At 47.0% G+C, this 26124-nt stretch overlaps 8 protein-coding genes and 1 non-coding gene across 9 annotated transcripts in view; 3 read left to right on the plus strand and 6 right to left on the minus strand.

Annotated features, from left to right (window-relative positions):
• Positions 1-6426: 6426 nt before the first annotated feature.
• Positions 6427-8329, plus strand: CNBA6920 (hypothetical protein; the record flags this gene model as incomplete). Its single annotated transcript, XM_772477.1, has 5 exons — positions 6427-6519; positions 6578-6701; positions 6760-7616; positions 7664-7941; positions 7996-8329. 5 exons carry the CDS (start codon positions 6427-6429, stop codon positions 8327-8329), a joined length of 1686 nt encoding a protein of 561 aa, XP_777570.1.
• A 561-nt stretch (positions 8330-8890) lies between these two features.
• Positions 8891-10210, plus strand: CNBA6930 (hypothetical protein; the record flags this gene model as incomplete). The annotated part of the gene is made up of 5 exons (XM_772478.1): positions 8891-8925; positions 8976-9063; positions 9117-9276; positions 9377-9522; positions 9578-10210. The coding sequence occupies 5 exons, from the start codon at positions 8891-8893 to the stop codon at positions 10208-10210; spliced, it is 1062 nt and encodes a 353-aa protein (XP_777571.1).
• A 133-nt stretch (positions 10211-10343) lies between these two features.
• On the minus strand, positions 10344-12526 carry CNBA6940 (hypothetical protein; the record flags this gene model as incomplete). Its single annotated transcript, XM_772479.1, has 9 exons — positions 10344-11132; positions 11184-11251; positions 11308-11507; positions 11559-11563; positions 11632-11643; positions 11699-11748; positions 11802-11883; positions 11935-12147; positions 12203-12526. The coding sequence occupies 9 exons, from the start codon at positions 12524-12526 to the stop codon at positions 10344-10346; spliced, it is 1743 nt and encodes a 580-aa protein (XP_777572.1).
• A 345-nt stretch (positions 12527-12871) lies between these two features.
• On the minus strand, positions 12872-16218 carry CNBA6950 (hypothetical protein; the record flags this gene model as incomplete). Its single annotated transcript, XM_772480.1, has 14 exons — positions 12872-13096; positions 13174-13352; positions 13416-13671; positions 13723-14054; positions 14110-14473; positions 14685-14809; positions 14858-14976; positions 15034-15260; positions 15312-15457; positions 15511-15591; positions 15644-15841; positions 15898-15923; positions 15977-16133; positions 16188-16218. 14 exons carry the CDS (start codon positions 16216-16218, stop codon positions 12872-12874), a joined length of 2466 nt encoding a protein of 821 aa, XP_777573.1.
• A 498-nt stretch (positions 16219-16716) lies between these two features.
• On the minus strand, positions 16717-19399 carry CNBA6960 (hypothetical protein; the record flags this gene model as incomplete). The annotated part of the gene is made up of 4 exons (XM_772481.1): positions 16717-17468; positions 17521-17600; positions 17656-19021; positions 19066-19399. The coding sequence occupies 4 exons, from the start codon at positions 19397-19399 to the stop codon at positions 16717-16719; spliced, it is 2532 nt and encodes an 843-aa protein (XP_777574.1).
• A 1688-nt stretch (positions 19400-21087) lies between these two features.
• On the minus strand, positions 21088-21176 carry CNBAt070. The gene is given in 2 exon segments: positions 21088-21124; positions 21138-21176. It is a non-coding gene; the product is annotated as a tRNA-Val (tRNA).
• A 362-nt stretch (positions 21177-21538) lies between these two features.
• Positions 21539-22432, minus strand: CNBA6970 (hypothetical protein; the record flags this gene model as incomplete). Its single annotated transcript, XM_772482.1, has 3 exons — positions 21539-21889; positions 21939-22126; positions 22210-22432. 3 exons carry the CDS (start codon positions 22430-22432, stop codon positions 21539-21541), a joined length of 762 nt encoding a protein of 253 aa, XP_777575.1.
• Positions 22433-22998: 566 nt separating this feature from the next.
• CNBA6980 (hypothetical protein) lies at positions 22999-24714 on the plus strand (the record flags this gene model as incomplete). Its single annotated transcript, XM_772483.1, has 8 exons — positions 22999-23073; positions 23124-23242; positions 23302-23801; positions 23866-23932; positions 23976-24264; positions 24313-24504; positions 24557-24622; positions 24676-24714. 8 exons carry the CDS (start codon positions 22999-23001, stop codon positions 24712-24714), a joined length of 1347 nt encoding a protein of 448 aa, XP_777576.1.
• Positions 24715-25006: 292 nt separating this feature from the next.
• The window catches only part of CNBA6990 (hypothetical protein), a gene marked incomplete at both ends in the record, with an annotated part of 5617 nt that continues 4499 nt past the window's right edge, over positions 25007-26124 (minus strand). The window contains 3 exons of the mRNA XM_772484.1: positions 25007-25121; positions 25186-25322; positions 25374-26124. The exon at positions 25374-26124 is cut by the window's right edge and continues 417 nt beyond it. Of these exons, the coding sequence (XP_777577.1) occupies positions 25007-25121; positions 25186-25322; positions 25374-26124 (1003 nt within the window). The remainder of the gene's footprint in view (positions 25122-25185; positions 25323-25373) is intronic.

Raw genomic sequence — 26124 nt, forward strand, 5'->3', positions numbered from 1 at the left:
AAAAGCCGGGAACGCTAAAAATCATGGACGAGGAGCAGAGGATTGAGGAACCCACTCGTCGCTCCCAAAATGCGTCCCTTAGACGTGTCTACATCGTCTGTTCAGGTAACGGTCCTACATCTGATGTGATCGAACACTGACCAGACTACGTTGAAGCACAAATTTTATGGAGGGGAAGAGATCGAACTCAAAGATAAGGAGTCCATTGAGGCGCAATTGAGAAATAAGAGAATGATAATGCTTACAATATCGCGCTTTATCCGAATTGTCTGCTTGAGATAGCTGACGATGGCCTGTATATGCAATGCGAGAGTGTCAAGACGAAGAGGAAAATATGCTTGAAGCTGGTCGAACGATGTAAAACGTGACTGTGTACGGCGGCGGGCAACGTCTGACGTTTAAGCGTGTCTGTAGGGAAAAAGGTTATGATAATGGGAAGTACACGGCAAACGACAGCGTTGGGGGACGATGCAAATAAAAGGGGAATGTAGCCTTTAATGTGGATGGTGGAGGATGTTTTTATGACGGAATGGATGTTCTTTGTGAGAGTGATGCTCTCGTTGAACCAGCGAGCGAAGTCAAACAACGTCACCAAGGAAGGCCCCCTGAATTTTTCCCTCTTTTCGGTCTCTTCTTTCTCGTCCGCAGAACGCGTAAGAGGTCCCTGAGATGATGTGCATGCAGGGCAAATCAGGGTCCAAAGAGTAATCCCCGTCGATCTGCACCATATATGGAATATTGTTCGATCCTGAGTTCATTAGGTGACTACCTCCCTTCTGCCGCATGTGCGCCTGGTCCATTACCCTATTTCGCCGACGCGCCGAATCTCTTCAACAGTCTTCAAAGACGCCAAACCCGAAGGCTGCTCTGTTCAAGGAATGGGAAAAGGAACACGAAAACGAAAGCCAATGCCCAGCACGTGCTCTGTTGGATTGCAGTGTGTGCGTTTGTGCCAAACATTTTGCGCAGATACGCAGATTATTGGCAGGCAGAAGAACGAAAAATAGCTTCGTAAGTGTCAATTACCAACCACTGTGTGCTCGGTTCTCGGTGAGCGGTTCTCGGCTCTCGGTTCTCAATGCACGGCTCAAAGCACCGGTCAAGAGTCAGCAGGCAAATGGTGATGGACTCATTTTGGCATTTAGTATCAGTTGGTGGTGCAGTGCTTTACGGGCCATTGGTAGTTCGATCTGCAATGAGAAGAAAGCTAAGAAGAATATGACTTTCGGGCTTTGAGATAAACGCAAGATGCGGGCGTTATTCTGCTGTTCTGCTGTGACTGATCAGTGTCGCGATAAGAGAGATGATGCCATTCGCGGTCTGCGGCTTTAATCCCCCCGTGAACTTCGGGCCTCCTCGTCGTTTGTTGTTATTGTACTGCTAAAAAAAGCGCTGACATAGGCTACAGCCCACGGAGTGTACATCTGGCGGTAGAAGCAGGTAGTAATACTTATACATTATTAGCATAGGAGATGATAATCTATAGAGCTCCGTGTCTTTAGGTATATTGTACGTGTATCATTCCAAGTCTCCGTGGATGATGGTCCGTCCCCTATTATGCCGAAATCAAGCTGTCTGTTGCTGTCATATCAACATCATGTCTTCTGTCTTCCGTCTTCTGTCCTCTGTCTTCGATTGCGAGCTAGAGAAGTAGAGAATCGCCGGACGCATTGAGAGGAAAAGCAGGAGGTCCGCAGGCGAAAGGAATGTATATGTCACAACATTACCACCCAACAAGCTGGTAGCAGGATTATTATTGTCACAACAATGAGGAGACGAGGGAGGAAAGATAGGGGGTCGTATAGAAAGAAGAAGGACGTAAGTAACCTGCTGAAAAAAGGAAGACAGAAGGCAGGCAATTCGTATAGGATATTACTTGGATCTGTTGATCGACCCATTTTCGGCATGGGTATTTTTTACTACACGTATAACGCAACAGAAAGATAGTCAATACGAATTCCATGTTCTGCGATAGAAGACTCAAGTCCCCAGTTCCAGTTTTCTGGGATGGTACTGGAAGTAGTGTCCTCTCCTTCTCAACAGACAACAAGAAGAAAGTAATGCATTTTCCATTGGAAATACTTATACAATTGACAATATTATCGTTCGGCGGCTTTGTAGTGCAGTTTTATCTTCTGCCGCCCTTAAAATAGGCTTCTTTTGGCTTAAAAAATGGTTTCAGGGTGATCCACTTCGTACAGCAGCACGATACGTTATTACCAGGGACAACAGACACTCGTGATGAATCGTCGGGAATTGCCTGGATGTTGAATAATTAAGGGTGGAAACCGGCAGGCGGCACAGCAAAAAGGCAAACAATAGGTAGTAGGGTACTTGAAGGAGGCTATGTGGTGCTTTATGGGTTTTACTCACCTATCAAAAGATAGATCAGAAGATCCAAGAAGAGCTACAAACCAAGTAGTATCATCGATCGACATCTGACCACTGACGTCTTCCGCCACCTAGTGGTGATTCACAAGAGTTTGTGTGAAATGCAGAAGAAGAATTCTCGTAACATCGTTGATCCGGGTTCCTACTTCTCAAGACATCGATCATGTTATATATCAGTAATATCACCCATGAAAAATCAGCAAGGGCGGACCTCCTTCCTTGATATTCTAATTCTACTCGGCACGTCGTAATAGAAGAAGTTGAAGTAAATACGTAGTTGAGCTCTACATAGGTAATAAGTGCTTTATGATGCAGAGAACAAAAGGGAAGTTACTCTTCTTCTTCTGTGTCTTCTCATTGTGAAGGGAGGATGTGCCCGGATCCACAAGGTACTTACAAAGTGCCTGCCAGTTCACAAACGACAATACATGTATGCCACTTTGTAAGGATATGGGACAAATGGATCACGGAAGATAAGTCACGAGACGAGGGAAGCGGAACCAGTGCGTTGTACATACATATGTTCATAGTTCGTAGTTTTGTAGGGCGGAGACCGTTGTTGGAAACAGGCCGAATGAGGAAAGGTATGAATGAAAGGCCAAATAGATAGACTTTAGATGTCATCTATTCTTCCTCAACTCTCTACCGTTTTTGACTGCTACTTGTCCTCCTCACTTCATGCTACTTGTCTTCACTTCACGTAGCTACTTGTCGCTACTTCAGACTCCTTCCCCTAGCTCGGGGGCAACTTAGCAGACAGGTAGCTGATGACAAAAAACGTGCTGAAAAGATTTGGTTATGAACCTCCTGGTTGCCCAGTAAGCCACCACACACTTAAAGATATCTTCATGTCGTAGTTGGCACGTTGAAGAAGTCTGTCGATCCGCGAGGCTTCAGCCTGTATAATAGTAGATGCTCGAAGAATTTGTCCTACAGATCAATTGACTATGTAGTCAATCGCAAATTCGGAAGTTTTCCGCGAATGAATTACGAAATCCGACCTATATCTTTTTCCCTTTTGACTGAAAGCTGCAGAATGTAAAAAAGATAGTGATGACGCCTGGCGTTGGTAAATAAGAAGGCAAATAATAAGGTTGAAAATCCAAAAAAAAGAAGATGTAACTTGGAGATTGCAGATCGACGTTGCGCATCGGGAAGAGATTAGGGACTGAAGACGATTGAAGTGTACGGAGCGATATGAGAAAGAAGGGATAGGGAGAAGCACATACTAAGGAAGAAGAGAGAGCAGGATCGGATGGCCGAGCTTGAGGTCGGTTGCGGATGGCGCATAGAAGAAGGGCCCGGCGTCGGCGGGTCATCGGTCGTCCTGTTGTTCATCTTTTAACGAAGCGAAAAGAGATCTTGCTCCTTGCTGCTCACTGCTGTTGTTGGTACCTGACATTGCCCGTAGCCTATACCTGTACAAAAACGGTAATCAAGAATAAATCAGAGATCATGTCAAAACAGAAGAGAATACGCAGTATTAAGATCATAAGAGCCGAGCAGCCAAAAGCCAACAAACAAATAACCAATTTGGCCTCGATAGCCGAAAAAGTGCCGTCGCGTACTTCGGATGGCGGCGGAGGACGGAGGTGTCATTATTACGTGTCCACCTCGTACGTACTACTCGTACTAATAAACACCGATCAAACCATATAGCAGCTAGTAACATAGCTATTCCAGATTACAAAAACTGTCCAAAATTTAAAAATGACCGAGGTAAAAGCCATGTACGTCATAACTAGACATTTTACGGGCCATCGATGATGTCCATAATAACACTGTTTCCGAGGGCTATTAAATACTCCTCCGCTCTGCTCTTTGCTCCATGGCATTCTGCATGATTGCATGCTGCTATTCATGTTCTCTAATCTCTGCCGCTTGCAATCTACGCGAAGACCTTTCGAACATTTAGGTGTAGACAAATTGCGAGTTATTTCGCAGATAATTCATGATGAATTGGTGAACCAAAAAGAATTGCCTCAGGAGGGGGTAATGACGTCGTAACTGCATCGTATTATGTGGCTCAAAAGTCGTAGAATCGAATTATCAGAAGCCCGACTTCATCATGCTTCGGATTTACCATGAAAAGAAATTTCTTTCGAAATAACTTTATTTTTGTCAGAATTAAATGGAACGGCCTCCGAACGCGGTCTCCTTTAAATTAATTGCCAACTCAACCTACAATTCAACATAGGCTCGTTCGACTACCGCCTCGACACAAGCCCCGCCCGGCCGTCGGGGTCGGGTCGTGCCTCGTCCGAGGCCGGCCAATGTCCGTTGAGGGGCTTGTGCCGAGCCTACTATAGAATTCAATTCACACTGAAATAAATCACAACTATAGTTATAAGTGACGCCGTCCGACTCTTCAGGCTTCAGAACACATGGTTTAAGGCATGTGCATTTTTTTAATCGTAACATACGCTTGACACGTTCTTACCTAAGATATCATCCATCTCAACAATTCCCCACCATGGCCCCTAAAAACAGAATGAAAATGGAAATCAAGTGCTCAGCGGCACCCACCACCAGAAGAAACAACGAAACTCCGACAACATGCAATGGACAGCAGATATCGACAACGATAGTGTTTCGACAGAAGAGCATGTTGCTATGTATGGCTATCAACCACCCCCAAGGACAGAGGCTCCCTAAATTCCAGCCGGAGAACCAGTCATAAGAAGAAAGACCTTTGGTCGAGGAAATAAAATCGGACGGATGGTCCTATTAGACAAAGCAGGAGATGAAGTTCTCATCTGATACCTCATGGGTGCTTTCAGTGCGGATAGTAACAATCCTGATACGAAGTTGAACATACTTCCGCCAAATGACTGAGGTATTGAGATGTTCTGAGCCCATGATACTGAATGCACAGACGGGCCTTGAAGCGCTTACGACTGAGGGGCGGCTGGCATTCGACATAGCTCTCCGGCTCATGCTGTGGCCTTACTTATACCTCGCCAACAGTTTTGGCATACTCATTACTTCGCTCTTGGGGTGGGAAGCTGGTTAGACCTTAATGTTGTTATAATAGGTAAGGATTCAGAAAAATTAAATGCCACTTATTACATTGCAAAAGCGAAGCACGGATCTTAGTGTATGGTGATGAGTGTTCGTTCTTCACTCATTAAAATTATAAAAATAAAAATAAAAGGTTCATTGAGGGCCATATGAGCTTGTAAGACATCATCATTGATCGCCCGTGTTGACTGCAGAAGAGTGGAAGGCAATGGATTTTGCGTTCAGCAGTCAATTTACTTTTTAATTACGACAAACTTTCTGCCGCACTACCTTGACGTGCTGAACTTGTGATGAAGACTCGAGAGATGATATGCAATCATTCTATTCTTTCGAGCTTGCCTCTTTGTTCCTCTTGCTTCCTCTTCCTTACACGCAGGAAGCACAAGCCACACAATCTTCCCCTCCATTATTCCCTCCTCGCTCTTCTCTCCTCACTCATTCAGCTCGCAAGTCTGTGAACCTTGTGATAAACAATTAAGGGCAAATCTTAAAAGGAAAAGCCTCTGAGTTCCTCAGTATACCATATATAATGCTGCTCTCAAAAGAAAGAATAATAAGTGGTATTTAGTGCATGACAAATATATACATGACGGAATATACTTACATGAACATAATAATAAATGTCGCGCACGTACGTAGTAAGAAGAAGTGGTGATGCTGGAAGCTTGGCAAGGATTAAGAGAGCTTAAGCAAAACCATAAATTATCGAACGATTGGGCTGCTGGCTGGCCGTCAATTGAGTGGACGGATATTTCTTCGTTTCAGTCTGGTTATTATAAATTCAACACGCCTTCTCTACAACAATCATATCCGAACACTTCCCTCTGTATCAAGGGAGTCCAGTGTCTCGCTTTCCTGTCCCTTTCAAAACGTCCCAGTGACGGCCTCTTGTGGGCATGCCGCACATTTGCTAAGTTCTTCTGTTTACAAACCTTAGACAGCGTCTCAAGCGACCATAAAAAGCACCTCGCCTACGTGTCTATCCATCTTTGTCTTATTTTGGCAGCAATATCAATGAAAGTGGCAGTAATTGGGTCTGGCTTAGCTGGCCTGACGACAGCATACCTGCTTCGTCGGCACGGATTTGAAGTCTGGTTAATAGAGCGAGTGAATATCGCCACCAATTTTTTGCCCGGGGAAGCTCATCAGCTAACTTGATTCTCAGTCATCTAGCCTTGGCTTCCATTCCGAATCAATAGAAATGAACCAGGCTTCGGCGGATGTAACGAGAGGTAAATCACCAGGACAAAAGTGGATCATCGATGTGCCTATGCGTGGATTTCAAGGAGGTATTTGATTTAATCTTGTCTAATATACATCTATGGTACTGAACAAACCATTGAAAAGGCTATTATCCCAAACTTCTCTCACTATATAGCCACCTCGGTCTGCCTGTCGTCCCCGTGAATTACACCTTCTCTTTTTCATCCTCTCAGTCGACCTATTTCATCCATTCAGGGGCCTCTGGTGCCTCAGTACCTTCCCTACCATCAGAAGCTTTTACTGGTTTTTCCAGGCTTGCCAGAGCCTTGATGAAGTTACTGGGGGTAGCGCTATGTTACCTCCTCTTGATTGCCCTGTCCTTCGCAGCGTGGCATGATCTTCTTCCTCCACCTCTCTCGTCTACGACGTTAACAGTTCGACAATTCACTACCTATCTCTCCTCCTTCTTGACCTATCCAATCAGAATACCGGTTATAGGATTATCTCCTTGGACGCCATTGGGAAACGTTTTCGAGAATTTCATGGGGACCCTTGTCTTACCACTCTTTTCGGCCGTGGGTACTATGACAGCAGCTGATGTCTGGGCTATGCCTGTTCGTCTGCTACTCGAATATGTGCATACTACTTTGGGCACTTCTCATTATCATTTGGGAGACGGCTTCTCATCGGCCGATGTCGCGAGACAGTTGGCGGCTCCAGTAAAGGACCAGGGTCCAGACTACTTGCGTCTGAAGACGGAGGTTGTTGGGTTAGAATATGCTTTGGGAGGCGGAGTAAATATCAGGCTGAGATCCGTGGGGGATTCGGAAATTACAGCAGATGAAATCCTTAGGGTGGAGAAGGTTGTGTTGGCTACTCAAGCAAGTGTGGCAGGATGCCTTTTACGAAGTCTGGAAAAAAACCTCAAACAATGGGGGGAAGAAAAGGAAAGGAGAAGGATTGGGAAGATGGTCCAGGGGTTGCAAAGTGTCAAATATAGGGTGAGTACGGCTTTTATTGAATAAGAAATACGACCTGACTGCGTCAGGAAACCATTATCGTCAATCATATGGACACTTCCATCCTTCCTCCATTCACTGATCGGAGAGACATAAATCTCCATCTCCCTTCAGCACCTAGTTCTTTACCGGAAAAACATCCTTCCCCATCTCCGCCTTACTTTAAACCCACTTCGGACAGAATCTACACTATGGCCACTCAGATAATCTGCCCGAAGGCTTACGTTGGTCAGCCTGTTTTGCAAACCACAAATCCGGTGATGAGCATAGACTCTAAACGGGTCCTCAGTGTGTCCAAGCTAGAGCGGTGAGCGCCTGTCGGGTTCATAGCCAGACGTATTACTTACGTCACTTCTGTTAGAGCACTCGCTCTATCAAATCCTCATGAGGTACTACCCCTTCTCCAACCTCACTCTCTGAATGCCTTAGTCTACTTGGCGGGATCGTACGTGTACCCTGGAATTCCACTCCTAGAAGGTTGCGTAGGAAGCGCCAAGGAAGTGGTAAAGAGCATATTGGAAGGAGAGAAATATCATATTGAAAGCGAACTTAGAGGGGGCCCAGATAAGGGGGGCGAAAGGAAGCACGCTAGGCAAATCGAGCCTGTTGGTGGCATTGATTGGGAAGTAGGGAGAGGGGGATTGATTACGAAGGCCTGGCGATGGCGATGGAACACGGAAAGGACTTGGAGTTAAGCTGGTACGCCTTGATGGGGCTGAAGTGGACCCCATTTATAGTTTTGTCATGTCGGTAACATGTATACAACAGGGATTATCTTCATCATATACGGAGTTCTGTCGATGTCGATGCGAGTCGAGGAGAAGACTTCCATCACTGTTACTCAGATAATTATCTTAAATCTACCAATGACTTCTCCACGACTTTACGCTGAATAACGCCATGTGGAATCAATGGATAATAACAGGGTGGAGGTCTACTTCTCTTCCCGTCGTCCTTGAATGTCTTCCGAGACACCATTCGCTGGTTTCACCCACACACAAGCAACACGCCCGGAGCTCGAAACGACTTTTTCGTTCGCTACATACCAAACGCGATTAGTTATTATTATATTATGTATTGGACGATCACCCACTGGCGGTCATGTCCGGCGGGATAGTGTTGTTAATTATTATTAATTTTCGAGATTTTTATCTTCTTGCCGCTGTTTCTGCTCTTGATGGACTTGGGCTTCTTAATTAACGCATTTCTTTTTTGTTTCCCTTTTTTCTTCTCGAGCACAGATATATCTCGTAAAAATGCTACAAGAAATCGCTCTTCCTTCTCCTGCTGAGTAAGTAATGCCTTGTTCCGTATCGAGCACCGCCAATCTTCTCTTCTCAGCTTCCATGTCCATGTGAGACAAGGAAAGATGTGTGAGCTCGTCACTCCTCAAGTTGGTAAGGGAGGTGTTCGCACCGCGTATGTAATGGTAAGGGATTTGTCGTAGATAGATGAACAACGACTCATAGTAATCTGTAACAGCCCAACCTCGTCCCACCTCTCACTTCCACCGATGCTGTTTTATCCTACAAGGCCGAGCTTGAGAAGATTGATCCCTCTGTTCAGTGGCTCATGACCCTTTATTTGCATCCTGACGTAACTCCCGCTGAGATCCGCAAAGCTGCTAAAGCGGGCATCAAAGGTCAGTCCTCAAGCTGTTGAGACTAAGCCGATGGCGTAGGGTGGGTGCGAGGCGTATGGTCACTCGAACAAATGTGCTTATATCCTTTACTACCATGCAGGTGTCAAGTCTTACCCTCGAGGAGTCACTACCAACTCCAGTTCTGGCATCGAAGATTACGAAGTCTACTACCCCGTCTTTAAGGCTATGGAGGAAGAAGACATGGTCTTGAACTTGCACGGAGAAGTGCCCAGTGATGCTGACAAGGTAAGGACCACTCAGTTTGGAGAATATGATGTACGTAAGCTCACCAGGAGAACAGAACATCTCAATCCTCAATGCTGAGATTCATTTCCTCGAACATCTCCGTAAACTCGCGACCGCTTTCCCCAAGCTTCGTATCGTTCTTGAGCATGCTACCACCTCTGCTGCGGTCGAGACTGTTGCTTCCCTCCCTTCCAACGTCGCCTGTACAATCACTGCTCACCATCTGTATCTTACAATCGATGAGGTCGCTCCCCAACCCCACCACTTCTGCAAACCTCTTGCTAAGGAGCCCAAGGATAGAAAGGCCCTCCAAGACGCCATCAAGAGCGGGAACGAGAAGTTCTTCTTGGGCAGTGATAGTGCTCCCCACCCCTTGTCCAGTAAGGCCCCTGCTTTAACTGATAAGGGCGCTGTGAGCGCTTGTGCTGCCGGTGTATACACCAGTCCCATTTTGATCCCGCTAGTTGCGACCCTTTTGGAAAGTTTCGGTGCTTTGGATAAGCTTGAGGGATTCGTCAGTGGACACGGAAGGAAATTCTATGGGGAGCCTGCCAAGGAGGGACAGGAGTTAAGGTTGAGGAGGACGAAGGAGGATGAAGGTTTCGTTAAGGGAACATTCAGGGGTGATGGTGTGGAAGTCATGCCTTTTTGGGCTGGCAAGAGGCTGGGTTGGGAAATTGCTCAATGAACAGGATATTTATATTTATATTCATAGGATATCTCTAGGGACGTGAGTTGTAATATCCCAGATGATAAATATGCATGAAAATTGAAATGATACAATGACTTGACTCTTCTTACAGCTCCATTGGCTAAGCTTCTTATGCGTCAATCCCAAAAGTTACTCCCTGCGCGAGAGAGACTTTGCTAGAATAGTTGACAGTAGCAGCAGACCACCTCACGTATTGCTTCCAGGCGTCACCGCCAGACTCTCGTCCCCAACCAGTTGACTTGTTACCACCAAAACCAGCACCGATTTCAGCGCCGCTGGTACCAACGTTAACATTCACGATACCGCAGTCAGAACCTTCGGGACCGAGCCACTTGCCGAGAGACCTGAGGTCACTAGTGAACAAGGCACTTGAAAGGCCTTGAGGGACAGAGTTGTTGATCTCGATGGCCTCTTCAAGAGTCTCGAATTCGGTAACGAAGAGGATGGGGGCGAAGACTTCTTCCTTCCAGCAGGGGTCGTCCTTCTTTGGTCGGACGACAGTAGGCCACACCCAGTTACCCCCCTCGACCTCCTTGTTCATACCATTAATTCGGCCTGATCGCTGAGTAAGGATCTCACCGCCGCGGGATGTCACAGCTTGAAGCGTTGCCTCGTACTTCTTCACGGCTGCTTCGTTGTGAAGAGGACCGATAAGGGTAGACGTTTGAAGAGGGTCACCAACCATCAAATGAGGGCTAGGTGCTTGGGCATCGTAGACAGGGAGAAGTTTAGAAAGGAATTCTTGCGCAATGGACTTGTGTAGGATGAGACGACGAGTAGATGTGCACCGCTGGCCAGCGGTGCCCACGGCAGCGAAGAGAACGCTTTGAAGAGCGAGAGGAAGATCAGCATCCTTGTCAACAATGACGGCGTTGTTACCACCGAGTTCAAGGATAGTCTGTGAGGTAAATTTAATCACAAACCGATATTACTTGTATGAAGGACTTACCTTGCCGAATCTATCGTTTACAGCCTTACCCACCTCCTTACCGACCTTCTCACTTCCTGTGAAGCTCACTGCAAGAACAATTATCAGAAACGGATCGATCATAAACCGTGAAAAACCAATTTACCCAAAGGAATATCCTCACTACCCACAATAATCTTCCCAACATCGATGCCTCCGCAGACGAGCGCAGCGGTCGCTCCAGGAAGGCCGTTCTTCTCGAGAACGGGCTGGATAAGACGAGCGACAGCGATTGCCGTCAAAGGGGTTGAGGGTGCGGGCTTCCAAATGGTAGAATTGCCAGAAGCAAGAGCGACTGTAAGGTTCCTGTGATATCTTTTAGCCAGGAGCTTTCGATTGGACGAAGTATCGACTCACCAGCCCTAAGTTGGGAAGAGTAAAATGGCGAACATATTAGAGTATACAAACTACTCTTGATGATTGTACTTACGTAGACGGCCACCTAAAGCAAATCGTCAGCTTATTTACACATTGAACGGGGGAGATGAACGACCTACAGGGAAGTTGAAGGCAGAGAGGATACCCACAACGCCCAGAGGGTTAGGGACTGCGTGATTTAATCAGCACCGTTCAGACTATCGGTGTCATTTTGAAGCTTACTTTCGTAGATGACATGCTCAGGACGTTCACTTGGAAGGACTCGACCTGTCATAGTCCTTGACAACCCAGTAGCAAAGTCACACTGTCAGAGGTTTAGCCACCTCCGCTAATACGGAGTTCGAACCAGACTTACAACATCAATAAACTCCTGAACCTCACCCTTGCCTTCACTTTTGATCTTTCCCATTTCCAAACTTACGAGGTCACCGAGCTCCGACACCTTGGCCTCAAGAGCTTCCCTGATTTGACGGATGACCTCTCCTCGCTTGGGAGCAGGCATGGAGCGGACAATCCGGTAGGCCTCCTTTGACTTGGCAATGGCTGCTTGAGTTTCCTCGACGCTGGCCTGTAGAACACCACCAGATTAGCTTTGGATAAGATACGGAGGTATGCTAACTTACACCCTTGACTCTGGCCAGGATTTCACCAGTAGCAGGACACTTAGAAGTGATCTCTTCACCGGACCCCTTCCATTGACCGTCGAAGACACCGGGAATAGGGGCAGCGTTATCGGCAGGAATGTTGAGAGCAGAAAGGACTGCGTGGGCACGAGTTGAAAGTGGACGAGTGCCAGAGGGGACCTTGCTCTCAGTTCCACCGATGATATTAGACATAGCGCGCATGATGGTTGTGTTTCGTTGTTGTCTAATTGGGAGGAGAGCGACTGTTCGTCGGTGTGAACGAGGAGCTGTCCAGGAAAGTGAGAGAACAGAAGAGGAGCGCATGTTGGTAGCTTTATATATGTCTTTGAGTGGAATAGGTTTGTAGAAAGATGAACGGAAGAAATAGTTGGCCCGCTACGTCGTTTTGTCTAGGGCCATAACAGAAGATGAGGAACCGACGGTCAGTGGCAGCAGCGCGGGTGGCGTATAGCTACGCGCACCTGATCGCGGCGATATCCTGATTAAGTAACCGGCCGCGTGTTTATCAACCTTGCCGAACTCGCTTATGTTTACAAGCCGGTTTACATTAACAGCAGTTCATTACAACCAAATAGAATTGCCTTCTAATCACACAGCTTACCAGCTAACAACCATCCGATTTCGGCTATTCCGTGGGATGCGCGTCATCTAATCTTTTGGCGCTCTTAAGCAGAGAGTCTCCATTCCTGTCGCCTTCCTCGTCGCTGATAACAACTTCCGCAAACCATCCATCTCCTTGCTCAGCTCTTCCGGACTTTGTTGTCGGCCGTATACAGATCCGATAGTGTCGTAAATTTGGCTAAGGTTATCGCTGGCTTGCGCGGAAACGTATAAGCTAACGACAGAGTGGAGGTATTCAATCTCGACAGTTGCCTGCAAACGCGTGATTTGGGACCAATATCAGGAATTCTGTATTGACGTTACAAAATCAAAGCGCAAGCGTCACTCACAGTGAGCATCCCTCCTGGCCCGTACTTTTTAATTTGCTGGAAACAACTCAGGGCAACCCTTGTGATGCTTTCAATCAAAGCTTGAATAACTCTTGGCACCAGGGCTGGTGCAATGTCTCCTGTTTGTGCATGTGCCTCAACTAATAGAAGTATGATTTTGTGTATATAAGGCCGAATTTCTGAGAGTTGGATTGTCAGTTAATCGGAGACCCTAGGCGAATACAGATAAGAAGGTTACCGACCTGCTGGCTTGCCTGCGTTCACCCAGTCTGTATCATGTAGCACTGCTTCTCGAATAATCTTGCTCAGCGGCTCGGCTCGGAGACTAATATAGACTTTGAAAGCCCGAGCATCCATGCCTTCGATCACTTGCAGCAAGAGATCCTGCTGCTTGGCCATATCCACGTCCAGAACTTTGCTGACTTTCCTGCAGATTGCTTTGATCGAAGTTTCTTGCATCTGATTAAATTTAGCGAGGGAAACAAGCAGTCGAATTTCCTGTTGAATCGCAAATGAGCCCCTATTGCGATATCCGACAAAACCACTTACAGGGTTTTGTACGACGGAGACATCCATACTCGCCCCTCTTAACGGCTTTTTTCGCTGCTCCACATCTGCTCCCGAGCCATCTCGCAAGTCCACATCCGTCGCCTTCATAATTCCGTCATATATATGACACTGAGTCTCAACAAAGTCCTCTTTAATTCTTTTTTTTAGGACGTTCGAAAAGCTTTCCACATCTCCCTTTCGAATTGCAGCAATTTTCTTTACAGAAGAAATAATGCGAAGTTGGAATTCGTCTACTAGAGTGAGATAGCGTATGGCTCCCTTGGGATTTGTAGCCTGAGACCAATCCTCGAGACCATGCAAAATTTTGGCGTCTATACGTCAACACAGTATTAGCCTACTGCCTCAAGGGATAATAATGCAACATACCCCTAGCCCAAACTGCGCCAATTACCTCCTTCATCTTCCATTTCATACTCTCAACCAATCCCTTCATGCCATTCCCCGAATCATTCACGACTTCGTGACCTGCCAGTTCTCCTGCACAATCAGATATATCTTCTACCAATTTCTCCGCAAAATAACAGGCGGTAATGACAGAGGTTCCGGCTGGAACGAACGATGGAAGCTGATGGTTGCTATCTTTGCGAGGCGTCGATTCAGCGATAGCCGGATCAGACAGCTTGAAGAATTGGGAGAGAAGAGAGTTGTAAAGTTTGACGATTTCGAGAGCCATAATTCGGCAAGTATTGGCAGGACGGTTTGAAGCAACAATGCTATCAGACGAATCGCGCTACTCCACTGTCAGTAATGGCCCAAGCACCGGTCTGTGGGAAAGCATTTGCCTTTCTGTATTTTCCATCCATACATGCTTTCCCGATCCTCCAGAAGCCTGCGAATGACCTTGCCACATACTCCGAAAGCTGTTTCACGAGGAAATGGATGGCCAACCAAGCTGTATCTACCGTGGTCGCTACGAAAGTTAATATCGGATTTCAGGCGACGTCAAGGTAAGCTAACTCACGAGCAAGGGAGTTTAACTCATATTCTGGCGAAGATAACTGCCGTCTCAAGAGATTCAGATAAGCAGTGGAAGTGGAGGGTTCTCTGGCGCATTCTAGCTCTGCGACTAAAGTGAGATTAGTTTGGTTAATTCTTCATGAGATAGAGGACGAACTCCTAGCACGTTCCTGGGTCTTTTCATAAATGATCTTCATGGTACTCAAGATGTGCGCATGTTGGTATTCGAGGTACGTCCAAGCAGGCTCATCGCTCTGATCCAGCTCGACCAGAATCCTGATCACAGATATAAGCATACTCTTCCGGTAATCAAATCTCAGAAGTGGGACTCACTCAATGGTCCTCTCTTGCTCTTCTACGCCTCTAGAGGCTTCCTTGAGGCCGCTATCAAGTTTCGCTCTCATATCGCCCATGATTTCCTCTACTGAACTCCACACTTTATCGAATACCCTTTTTTGCTGTTCTCTTGATGCATTAACGCCTGGTATAAGTTGCCCTGATCGAGAATTATGCAGGAAAAGACCTTTTTTATAGTCTCGCAGAGCCAGATCGTACTTTCTCTAATAATCCTTCAGTACGAACTCCGGACACATATACATATATATACATACTGCGTTGATGGATTCTAGTAGCTGGCCTGGAAGATTGAACAGGAACTTTGATTTCTCAAATACGCCGAGCGTAGATCTCAGTTTGGAGGCTTTGACAGCATTCTCCAGTACAGGTAGGAATACCTGGTCAGCTCGATGGGCAGCAACTGAGGAAAACGAGTCAGTAATCATTCACATCACCCTGAACACTCATTGGTACCTTTGAATATTTCCCTAAGTTCTCTAATACCGTGATCCGACTCATCGGCCAAAAATTCCTCTTTCATATCGCGATACACAACTAAGAAGCACATCAGTATAGTTATCCTCTAGATAAAATCAAGGCTATGTACCATCGCTCGATGCCTTTACAGCTACAAACCGGTCAAAATTGTCTTCGACGAGAATCCTCACAGCCTCCGAACGGCTCTCAATAGCCCTTTCAAGGTTGTTAATGCCTTTTTGCAGATCTTGATATGAAGCATCAGGGTGATGAGCAGAGAGGAAAATCTTTGGATCAAAAGCCTTGGAGGATAGAGAAGTAGCTGCGCCTGCAAAGAATGTGTGGTCAAGTACTGGACCCCCTAGCGACAGCGTTTCAACCTACGAGTCTTGATATCCAGGTCTGTCACGCTGTTGAGTCTATGGTAAGCGCAGTCGCTGACTATTGCCCATGCAAGACTTACCCAGTCAACTTCCCTCTCAGTCCCAGAGGATCACTGACCTCACTGGCCCCACCATCCTCACCAAGTGTACCGGTCCCAGCAAGCGGCCCGTCCTTCTCGTGGTCGACTTCTTCCCAATGCTCGGGATAAGGAGTGGATATACCGTAGAATTTGAGCACTTATGGCCGCAGAAAGTTATTAGGGACGCCTTGTTTGTTGCGACCCGACTCACAAGCAGCCTCGTCGACATCGCGTCGGCTCATGATGATACGTAGCTGTTCCTTGAACAGCCGTTGCTGATCTTCGCTTTAATCGAGGTAATTCGATGATGAATATGAAGTTTCGATAGTTCAACTATTCAAGATGCTTATGGAAAAAGTATTCGATGTGGTTAAAGCTGGAACTGGTGACCGCTTCGACTTGTTACCCCCTGGCGTAATAATGTATCGACGTCAACAATTCCAGCATCCGGCAATGGCCACGAGCTACGCACTGAGATCGGGACAGCGCGCACACGATCCGGACTGTTTTACGAATTTACAGCAAAACCTATCACGCACTGTTTTTATACAGAAAAATTGCTTTTCCAAACCGACAAAGCGCCCGCTATGGGATACGTGGTTCATGCTATAAAGCTACAACATACGTGCAGAAAGCTTGAGATGAAAACTCCGGTATAAGGAGATATGAGGCCATTATATAGCTAAGAACTAATTCTATATTTGATGATTTCGTGGCCCTTTTTCGATTAAAAACTAGTATCAACGTGACACTGCCCTCTGATTCAAGACATTTCCCTTCGTACGCCCCGTCTTTTCTTGCCTTCCCCTTCCTCTTATCCAGCCCAGCCTTCGACCTTCTTTCTTTGCAGGTTTCTCCGGCTGTGATTCCTCCTCAACGTCGTCATTCGCGTCCATCACCATCCTCTCCACAACGTCATCCTCTCCCTCTGCATCACAATACTCAGCAGGCACATAGGTGAATGGGCCTGCCTGGGCGGCCGGATGAGGATTGAAAATGGCCTCAATGATCGTTTCAGGAGGGAGATCATGCATGTCTGAATGTCTGGCAGGACGCCCGCGGCGCAGGTGGTGGGTATGGTGCCGATGAAAGCGGTGAGAGAAATCTTGTAAGGAAGGGATCAAGGGGGATGGTTGTGGCGAAGATGTTTGTGGTACGTCAGGGTGCGAACTGGCAGGAGAACTATCCCCAGGATGGGGAGAGGGAGTATTGCGATTACTTTGGCGATCTTGGGAACGAGACGAGCATCTCCGAGGACTGCCCGTTTCGCGAGGTGGAGTGTAGATCGAAGATTCGTTCTGAAGATGGTGCTCATATGGTTCATAATGAGTCGCTGAAGTCTGCGTACGAGTCAGACCCAGAGATTGAACACTGTGATTACCCCTCCATGAATAATATGAGGAAGAAGTTATTGCTGTCAAGTTCGTGCGTGTTCGCTCGAGAGCATTGGATGACCCCGAAGATGAGCCAGAGGGAGATTTGATGAGACGGACTTGAGAGCGGTCAGCGCCATATAAGAGCTTCCAGCTTAAGAAAATACGTACGGTCCCCTCGAATACTTTCATGATTATCAGCCATCAGGTCTCCCACCCCTGTAATGTGATGTCCTTCCTGCATAGGCGGACTACAATTCAAATTAATTTGTGCAGCTACATATGGAGGTACGAGATCAAACTTACGCGACCCAATCCATCTCCCCTCCCACCCATTGCAGTTCCACTGTCACCTTAACAGTGGCATTTGTCCTACTCCCTTTCAACAGAAATCTCCTTGTCATCCGACCTTTTCCTGCAAATGGTGCCAGATCAATGTCAATCATCCCAAACTTGATGGGAGACTTTTCTAATCTTCTTTCTTTCCGTGTTTGCTTCACATCCTTCTTCTTGGTATTACTACCGGCTACTGCACTTAGTCCTGATGCAACAGATTGAACGGTAGACTGTGAAATGTTGGGAGATGATCCTTCGCCACTAAGTGATGGTGAAGGTGTTGATGATGCTTGCTGAGCTTGAGGTTTGGCAGGATACTGGAAGATTGTGAGTTCCAAACCGGAATCCGACGTCGGCCCGTTACCTAGAATTAGAGTTGGTTGCCCCCCTTTTGTGGCTGCAGAAGATGGAGACTTGCTTAGAGGAAAGCGGATAACATGTCGAAGCTCAAAATCCCATTTGCAGCAATGAGACTTCAAAGGCTGTATTGGGGTTTCACCCTTTCTATGCGTGGAAATTGAGTCGGCGTCCTTGGACCTCAACTTAGAAGGTCCAGGCCCAGAAGATGATCTCAAGCGCCGTGTTATTGGTCTTTTCTGCTCTTCAAGCGGCCAGTCTGTGGTGTCACTAGAACTGGTATTGGCAGTTGCAATAGACGCTGACCTGTGAGGCATCATAGGCCTATGTAAATCGACAGGATCAGCCGGATCGAGAAGGCTGGAGTATGATGGAGTAGTACCTGACCGAACGGGCGCCGGCAGGCGATGATTGGTTCCCACTGCTCGAGGAAATGGAACAGAGAGATGATTCTGCCTGGACTGTTGGTTCGGAAGAAAGGGGGTTGATGGGGAAGCAGAAGTCGGTTTGCGAATGTTCACCTGAGGACCTCCGTTTTCCTGGCTGTTTGATGATTTTGAACCCCAGCTTGGTTGTTTGCTGACTTCATTGCTTTTGCTATCTCTGCTATTCACTTCATCCATATCCCCCTCTCGTGAGCTAATATCATCAAATAACCCTTCCGGTTCTTCCACCAACCGGGGAGACTCTACAGGTGGAAGTGTCCCGCCTTTGGGGCTTGAAGTGATAAATTGTTTGAGAGGAGTTGGATCCGATTTTTTTTTCTCTGGTTGAGTAGAGTTTTCACCTAACGAGGCTGGGGGGAGAGAGAGGGCTTTATTGGGAGGACGTAGTCGACGACCGTCATGGGATATCAAGGATCGAGGCGTAGGCGGAACAGCTATAGATGATGATGTAGATGAGGTCAGGAGTGAGATGGAAGACGTCGAGGGATTTGCTAATCTCAGATTAGGAAGAGAAGGCTTTATCTTGGGACCAGCTGTTATCCGTCAGTAAATTTCCCGTCCTCGATACGTAACGTACTATGAGTGTTCTCTTGAAGCTCCAATGAATCCCTTCCTTTAGGGCGCTTCCCCCGAAACTTCCACTCTGCTGCGAATCCTCCTTGTAATTGCGGTACATTGTTCACCTCATGGAGCACCACCATCGCATTAAAGATGGCATATTTCTGATTCTCAAACATGTGTTTGAGCCTCCTCGTTATCGGTCGGGAATGCTCATTTTGATGTGGCAGATTTGCGTTAGAGACAGTTTGAGCGGTGGGAGTCATCGAAAGAGTAGAAGGAAGTGCCGTGGAAGATGAGGACCGATTTGCAGGGCCATCTTGCAAGTCTTGTCGCTGAGTGGCATTGGCCATAATGATTAGAGGGAAAGAGGCGGGCGTCGCTGGAAGGATGTCGTTGTAAATACAAAGGGATGGCGATCCACGGGTGGCAGATTCAGACTAGGGAGTTTGTAATAAAGTGCCGGACGGCGGATATGCAGTTATACGTCTCCCCTGGTGCTCTTTCCGGATTGGCTAAGTCTGCGGCTGGATATAGAGGCGAAGTGGGGTTTGACGTCTCCACCGACCGACCCTCGGCCTGATTATGGCGATGAGAGCTTCGCGCGAAACAAACAATCCTTTCCCAAAATTATCTGATTGATGAGCGTGAGATACACGCGACAGAGGAGTCAGAGTCCTTTGGGTCGTATCTGTTCAGAAAAGCTCGCCCATGGTTTTCGTGAAGACACGTAAGCAGTATGTAAGGACGCGGAGTGGTGTTGTCGCAGATCACAAAAATGCTGATCGCCGACGCGGAAAGCCGAGGATGACAAGTTGGACCGCAGGCACAGGACACTTTGGGAAGGCGTTGAAGAAAAAGCTGAAGGCTGAATACCGTGAGACGATTGTGAACGGAAAAGGAGTGGGAATGGGTAGCTGGGCACTGAACCAAACAGCAATTTATATTCATCCTCTTCTTCTTCTTGACCTTCCCTCCGTTGGGATGGGCGACGTCTCCGCCGGCTCCGTCACTGAATCCCTAACATGCCCTCCACTTTCTCCACTTTCTCAGGCCCTTTATTTTTAATAAGCTTTGCGCATCCGTAGTGTTATCGCCGGTCGCCGCGGTTGGTCAGTCGGTGATTTGTCAGTTTGATTATTAATTCATGCACCATAATTGTGCACCCGCTTGCTGCCTAACATTCGTGCGTAATCATGGCCGGTATCTCCATGTCCCTAACTCACATGTGACTTCAACCTGTATTTACACTCCTAAAATAGCAGAGGCCAAGCTGTGAACACGCAAACATCAACTTATTACCGAAAAAAAAAGAACGGGGGTGCCTGCCAAACGCCAGATAGACGTCTGTCCGTCTCAATCATCTGACGACGCTTGATATGAAAGACTTGAATGTCTACAACATGCGTTTGAAAAGGGCAGCAGCAGCAGCAGTAATCCCGCCTTCTCCAGCAGCATACGCAGTGGTTTCGGCCGGCACAGCCTCGAACAGCTGCGGCAGAATGACTTTTAACTAGAGGCAGGGGGGGGGGGACGGAGTTCTCTGCTCGCTCATCATATATAATAGGAAAAATGGGCAATCGTGGATGCTTGTTATTTAGGATAACCAATAATGCGCAGGGGCGGAAGAGAGAGATGGGAAAGGTACATAAGACCGGGTAGACAGGCTTTAGTACTCGCATGTCATCTATTTTATTCCTCCTCTACTTTCCTCTCTTCTTACCCCGCTACTTTCGACTCCGAATTTCTACCATTGACCCCGAGGCGACTTAGCAAGAGAACAGGGAGAGAATAGAGAAGCGACAGACAAACATTAAATGGAAGGTTTATTATGAAGATTTGCTCTACGAATGTTGTTGATAACTACGAGGCTTAATATACGTGTGTATAGCGGACTTGTCTGTCTTCTTAGCTTAATGAACTGTCCTTCCTCCGTGGTTCCTTCATCCCTCATGGTTACAGCAGAAAGATACAAAAATACTACGTGCTTCTTCATTGACAGGACGGAGGCAGGTTAAGAAATACAAAAACTGGAAAAAGATGATCCCGGGCGGGATCGAACCGCCGACCTCCTGTGAAGACATTCGATGAATGTTAGACAGGTATGGTGACCAACTCCATCACGTGACCATTTTGTTGGGAATGTGTCTTGACAATTAAATACAACACGGAGCAACCACTATGCAATACAGTGTGGATTCTCCGTCCAGTCATCTACAATCGATGACTGACAGTATGTAATGGCGTATCAAGAGGAAGCAGCAGGTATGATATGAAAATGTAATACTAGGCTCAACTCCCCACCGAATTAAGTTGATATAATCATGCGATCATGATATATGGAGGATTCATCTTGCTTGTGACTTCTATGCATGATGATATCTTAATAAAATGTGCAGTGATTAAAAGGGCAATAATAGTATGAACAACGGCCGAACGGGAGGCACGATGAAAAGACTAATCAAAACCTAATAACTTCGAGAAAAGTGTATCTAATAGCCAATAACCGGCAGCTTGTTTACCCACTCATTCCTCCCTGGGAGACAATCCTCTACAATCACTCTGGCAACTTCAGCCCTCCTAATGGTGTAGCTTTTCAATCTCTCTCCGATCTTGGTCTCTTTCCTGCCTTTGGGCGGTTGGTCATCTTCTACATAAGCAGCTCCTCGGAGAATGATAACTTCTGGGATAAAATCCTTGAGAGTAGAGCTGATAGTGGTTGCAGACAGAACGTCGGTGGAAGGGGGGGTAGGTGGGGACATGACCGTGGATGCTCGCTGAAAGAGGTATTCCAGGCCTCCTTTATCCAAAAGGGCACTGCGAAGGAGCCATGGATAAAGGATCTGAATGAAAATATTAATGTGTGACCTTTGGAGCACAGCAGTGACTTACTCTCCAGACAAGAGGCATGACCTTGTGGTTTTCACCTACTCCCATAGTACTAACAGTGATTACTCGAGGAACTTGCTGACCTTTCTTGTGGACCTCTGCAAGGACATGAAGAAGAGCTACTGTAGCACGTGTGCATAAATCAGGAACATCGTTGATAAAGCCTCGACGAGTTAATTGAGACTTTCCACCTGAAAATGCCATTAGTTTTCAGCTGAAGCCGGAACTGCATGGAGAAATTTACCGATCGATGTTACTAACAGATCTACCTGACGGTCAAAGAGCTGCCTGATATCGTCTTCCACAGTAGCGTCACCCTTAATCAATTGTAACCTGCCGGAACTGATGTACTCGGCAAGATTGGGATCGGAAGACAAAGCTTCCGGCTTTCGCACGAGGAGGATAGCAGTCCATTGTTGAGTTGAAGGGGAAGAAAGAAGCTGGACGACTGTGTGGTATCCAACACCTCGAGAGGCTCCAATGAAGGCGGCGAGCATTGCAGATAGTACGATTGCTTGGGCTGAGTGGATTCGGGTAATAGCTGTTCAATGACAGGTCTGTAGGACTGGTAGACTCGAAGATGTAGGGAGAAGACACAGTGGGGATTGCTGTATGAACAAGCGTGCGGTATCCGCTCGCCTCATATACTTTCGGTGTGCTCGGCCATCGGGCAAGAAGATAACATAGTCGAAGAGCTGCGTCTTTGAGTAAGCGATGCACATCGTTGCCCTTTTGCGGTCAATGTCAAAGATCAAAAGTGTTTCTTATTGCCTCGGTGAGCCTCGGCGTCGTATTGTTGATAAACTGATTATCGGGGATGGGCAATAAACTGATTTATTTATCGGGGATTGGCCTTAGCCAATGGCCGCGAAAACGCGACACACAACCACCCAAGAGCTTATTTACATGAAGGCCGATGTTGATAAATTACGTAACGTAATAACCTCCATCTTCGCGTCTCGGTCGTCACTCGTGAAGAAATACGATCTCGAAGTGTGTCCGAGTTCTTTGTTGCTCACTTCTCTTCCTAAACAATCGCGTCCGAGAGATAGCTGACCGTGAAATGTCCAGTACCCCTGCCGAAAAGGAGCACTGGCGCTTCGTGCTCCGTGCTTTTGACGGGTATATGCGCTACCATGTAAGCCGCATGCTTTGGTTACGTAGATAGCGTCGCTAACAACTATATAGCTGTCCGCCAACCATGCTAGAAGAATGGCCTTCATCACTCTGCCGAAAGAAGAGAAGAAGGTCTATGAGCTGATTGGTTATCGGGAGAAACTAGAAGCGGTGGACGAAGGAATCCGACGGTAAGTTATCTTCTGTCAGCGAGGTTAAGTGTTCCATCTGATTAGCGCCTTCAACGCAGCAATTCTGACTTTATTGATGAGATGATTGCCAATCCTGTGTTCTCGGACATACTTTCAAGCTCGGAAGGTAGCCAATGTACTCCTGGAGACCACACGCATTCTCAAGTAGATTCTTCGCATGATCATTCACAGTCTGCATCATCCACCAACTCCCACTCCCACTCTTACTCGTCACCCAAATCCCAATCCAGTAATACGGAGGGAAAACGATCTCCAGAGTCGGATATCGCCCAAGATAAAGTACGTTCGACTCTGCGAAGCTTCGTCCGTGACTGGACCAAGGAAGGAGAGGATGAGAGAAATGCCTGTTATGCCCCATGCTTGGAAGCTCTCGAACGCTACTTCCCTAAAAAAAATTATGCTGGCGAAGAAAAGGTGGAAATAATGACCGATGGAGAAGAGTCGAAGCTTTGCAGAATGGCAAGAGAAAGATCAGAGGTCAAAGTCTTGGTGCCAGGGTGCGGGCTTGGAAGATTAGCAATGGAAATAGCTGCTCGTGGTAGGCCTTCCCTGCTTGCACCGTTACTATCATATGTGCAGTCATCTCATGTGCAAATTTATAGGATTCTTTTCCCAAGGTAATGAGTTCAACACATATATGTTGATCGCCTCCGACTGGGTATTAAATCAGTATGTAATTCAGAATATAGATCTTCCCTTCTGACTCTCCTAGGACAACGAATGCTGAGTCTCATGCTATCTTCCCATTCTTGCACTCTTTTTCGAATCATCCCACTACTGAACATCATCTTCTTCGCTCTGTGAGGATCCCTGATGTTTGCCCAGTTGATATTTTCGGCCAAGGTCGACCTGGCCCGTTCTCACTGGTGGCAGGGGATTTTGAAGAAATCTATAGGCCGAAAAACTGGGGTTTAGATGAGAGCAAAAAACACGAGCCTGAAGAACAGGAGGATCATCAAGGGCAATGGGGTGCTGTCGTGACTTGTTTCTTCATCGACTGCGTATGTCGTATCTCAGCAATCTGGTTCAAAGCTGATATAAGCGTGCAGGCTCGTAATGTACTCAATTATCTCCGAATCATCCACTCTCTGCTAGCAGATGATGGGGTCTGGATCAATGTTGGTCCCCTTTTGTGGCATTTTGAAAACTCGCCTACAACGTCGGCGAAGGGGGAAGGAAGCATCGAGCTAAGTTTGGATGAGGTTAAGGAGCTAGCTAGAAGGATAGGATTTGACTTAAGGGTGTGTTTACATTAAATTCGTCTATTCTATGGGTGGCTGATTTTCTTTATAGGAGGAAAAAATGATTAGGTCAACTTATACTGGTATCCCTGAGGGTATGTTGAGGCACGAATACAACGTATGTGACTCGTTCATTCGTCTCAATTCCAAACTGACTTCCAATGGGGATAGGCTGCTTTCTGGGTGGCAACTAAAAGGAAGGCCGAGTGAAGCATCCAAGGTTAAAAGTCTGTCTATGGGGGAGCCACACAGCACATTGCTTCGCACATCTTTCGCTAGAAGTCATGTATGGTACATGTAGATTGGATATTCCACAGTCCATCATTTGTGGAGATGTTTCAAACATAAGAGCTTGCATATAAGAACCCAAAGAAATATGAAACATTATCTGTGGATATCACAGCATATGGAAATACGGAAGATGCAGTTGAACCAGTGGACCGAAACTCATTTCTAATTTCTTCTTCTGACCTTCTTCGCCGTAATCTATAGCGTTCGCCGCTTACTGAGTCTTCCCTTCCCTTGCCAACCTATTGCCGATGTGGCCCTTGTTTTTGAGGTGGACTTCAAAATTGTTGAGAGTCTCACCGGGACCGAGAGCGTAGATTCGACCTGGGCTGCATCAAATAGTTAGCAACTATTGGACATGTTTGTACCGCTTGTCCATTTGTATCAACTCACCAGTCATTACATTTGGCTCTCCACTCTGGAGGCGCATCTGGTTGATCCGCCGGCCGGGGCTTTTGGATGACCAAGAACGAGTCTCGAGAATATTTTGCCCTCATATTACCGAGAGCTCTCTGAATCCACATCGGAACCTGTAAAAGAATGGTTAGTAGAATGTATTGACAGAATCTGCACAGACTCACTTCGATAGCTTTCCTTCCCGAGCCAGGAGATGCAGCCGACGCCAAGCCTGGAGTTCCAGTTGGCACCACAGAGGACCTTGCTGCAGGCGTCTCAGTCCTGCCCGCCGCCATTTTCTTCCTATCTTTCCTTCCGCCAAAAGTTGAGTCTGAGTCATCACTCCCGCTGTCGCTGCCACTATCACTATCACTATCGATGCCAGAAGAATCGGAACTCTTCCTTTTCTTCTTTTCGATCTTATTGTCAGAAGCGGGTTTGGAAATCGGGAATGGCACTCCGACTTCATCAGGCTTGGCAGACTTCGGTGGTCGTTCATCAACGTCATTATGACTTTTGCGTTTCTTGAGAATCGAAGTCTGATCGGTTTGCGAGTCTAGATGAAATGATGACGGGAGATTTTCCACCTTGCCGGAGAGAGGAGTAGAGGGTTCAGAAGGTGAATCGGGAATTCTATTATAATGACCGGGCTTCTTCCTCCCGGATGCGCTCAGTGCTCCATTGATGGACTGCTCATCCGCTGAGTCGTCCAGATATCCTTTCCTATGGCCTTTGATATCGCCTGTGGTGGGTGTACCGCCATTGGCAAGAGGCCCTTCTCGTATAGAAACAGGGCTTATTGCTCTGTTCTTAGGGGGCCTACCAAGGCGCTTGCCCCGGGCAGAGATATGAGGTAAATGAGGAGCAGGAGACGCGGATGCGGGAATAGGAAGGTCTTGAGCCAGGAGATTAATGTTTGCCTCTGCGGCGAGAGCA

This window comes from Cryptococcus neoformans, chromosome 1, assembly GCF_000149385.1.
Source record: "Cryptococcus neoformans var. neoformans B-3501A chromosome 1, whole genome shotgun sequence".
NCBI lineage: Eukaryota > Fungi > Basidiomycota > Tremellomycetes > Tremellales > Cryptococcaceae > Cryptococcus > Cryptococcus deneoformans.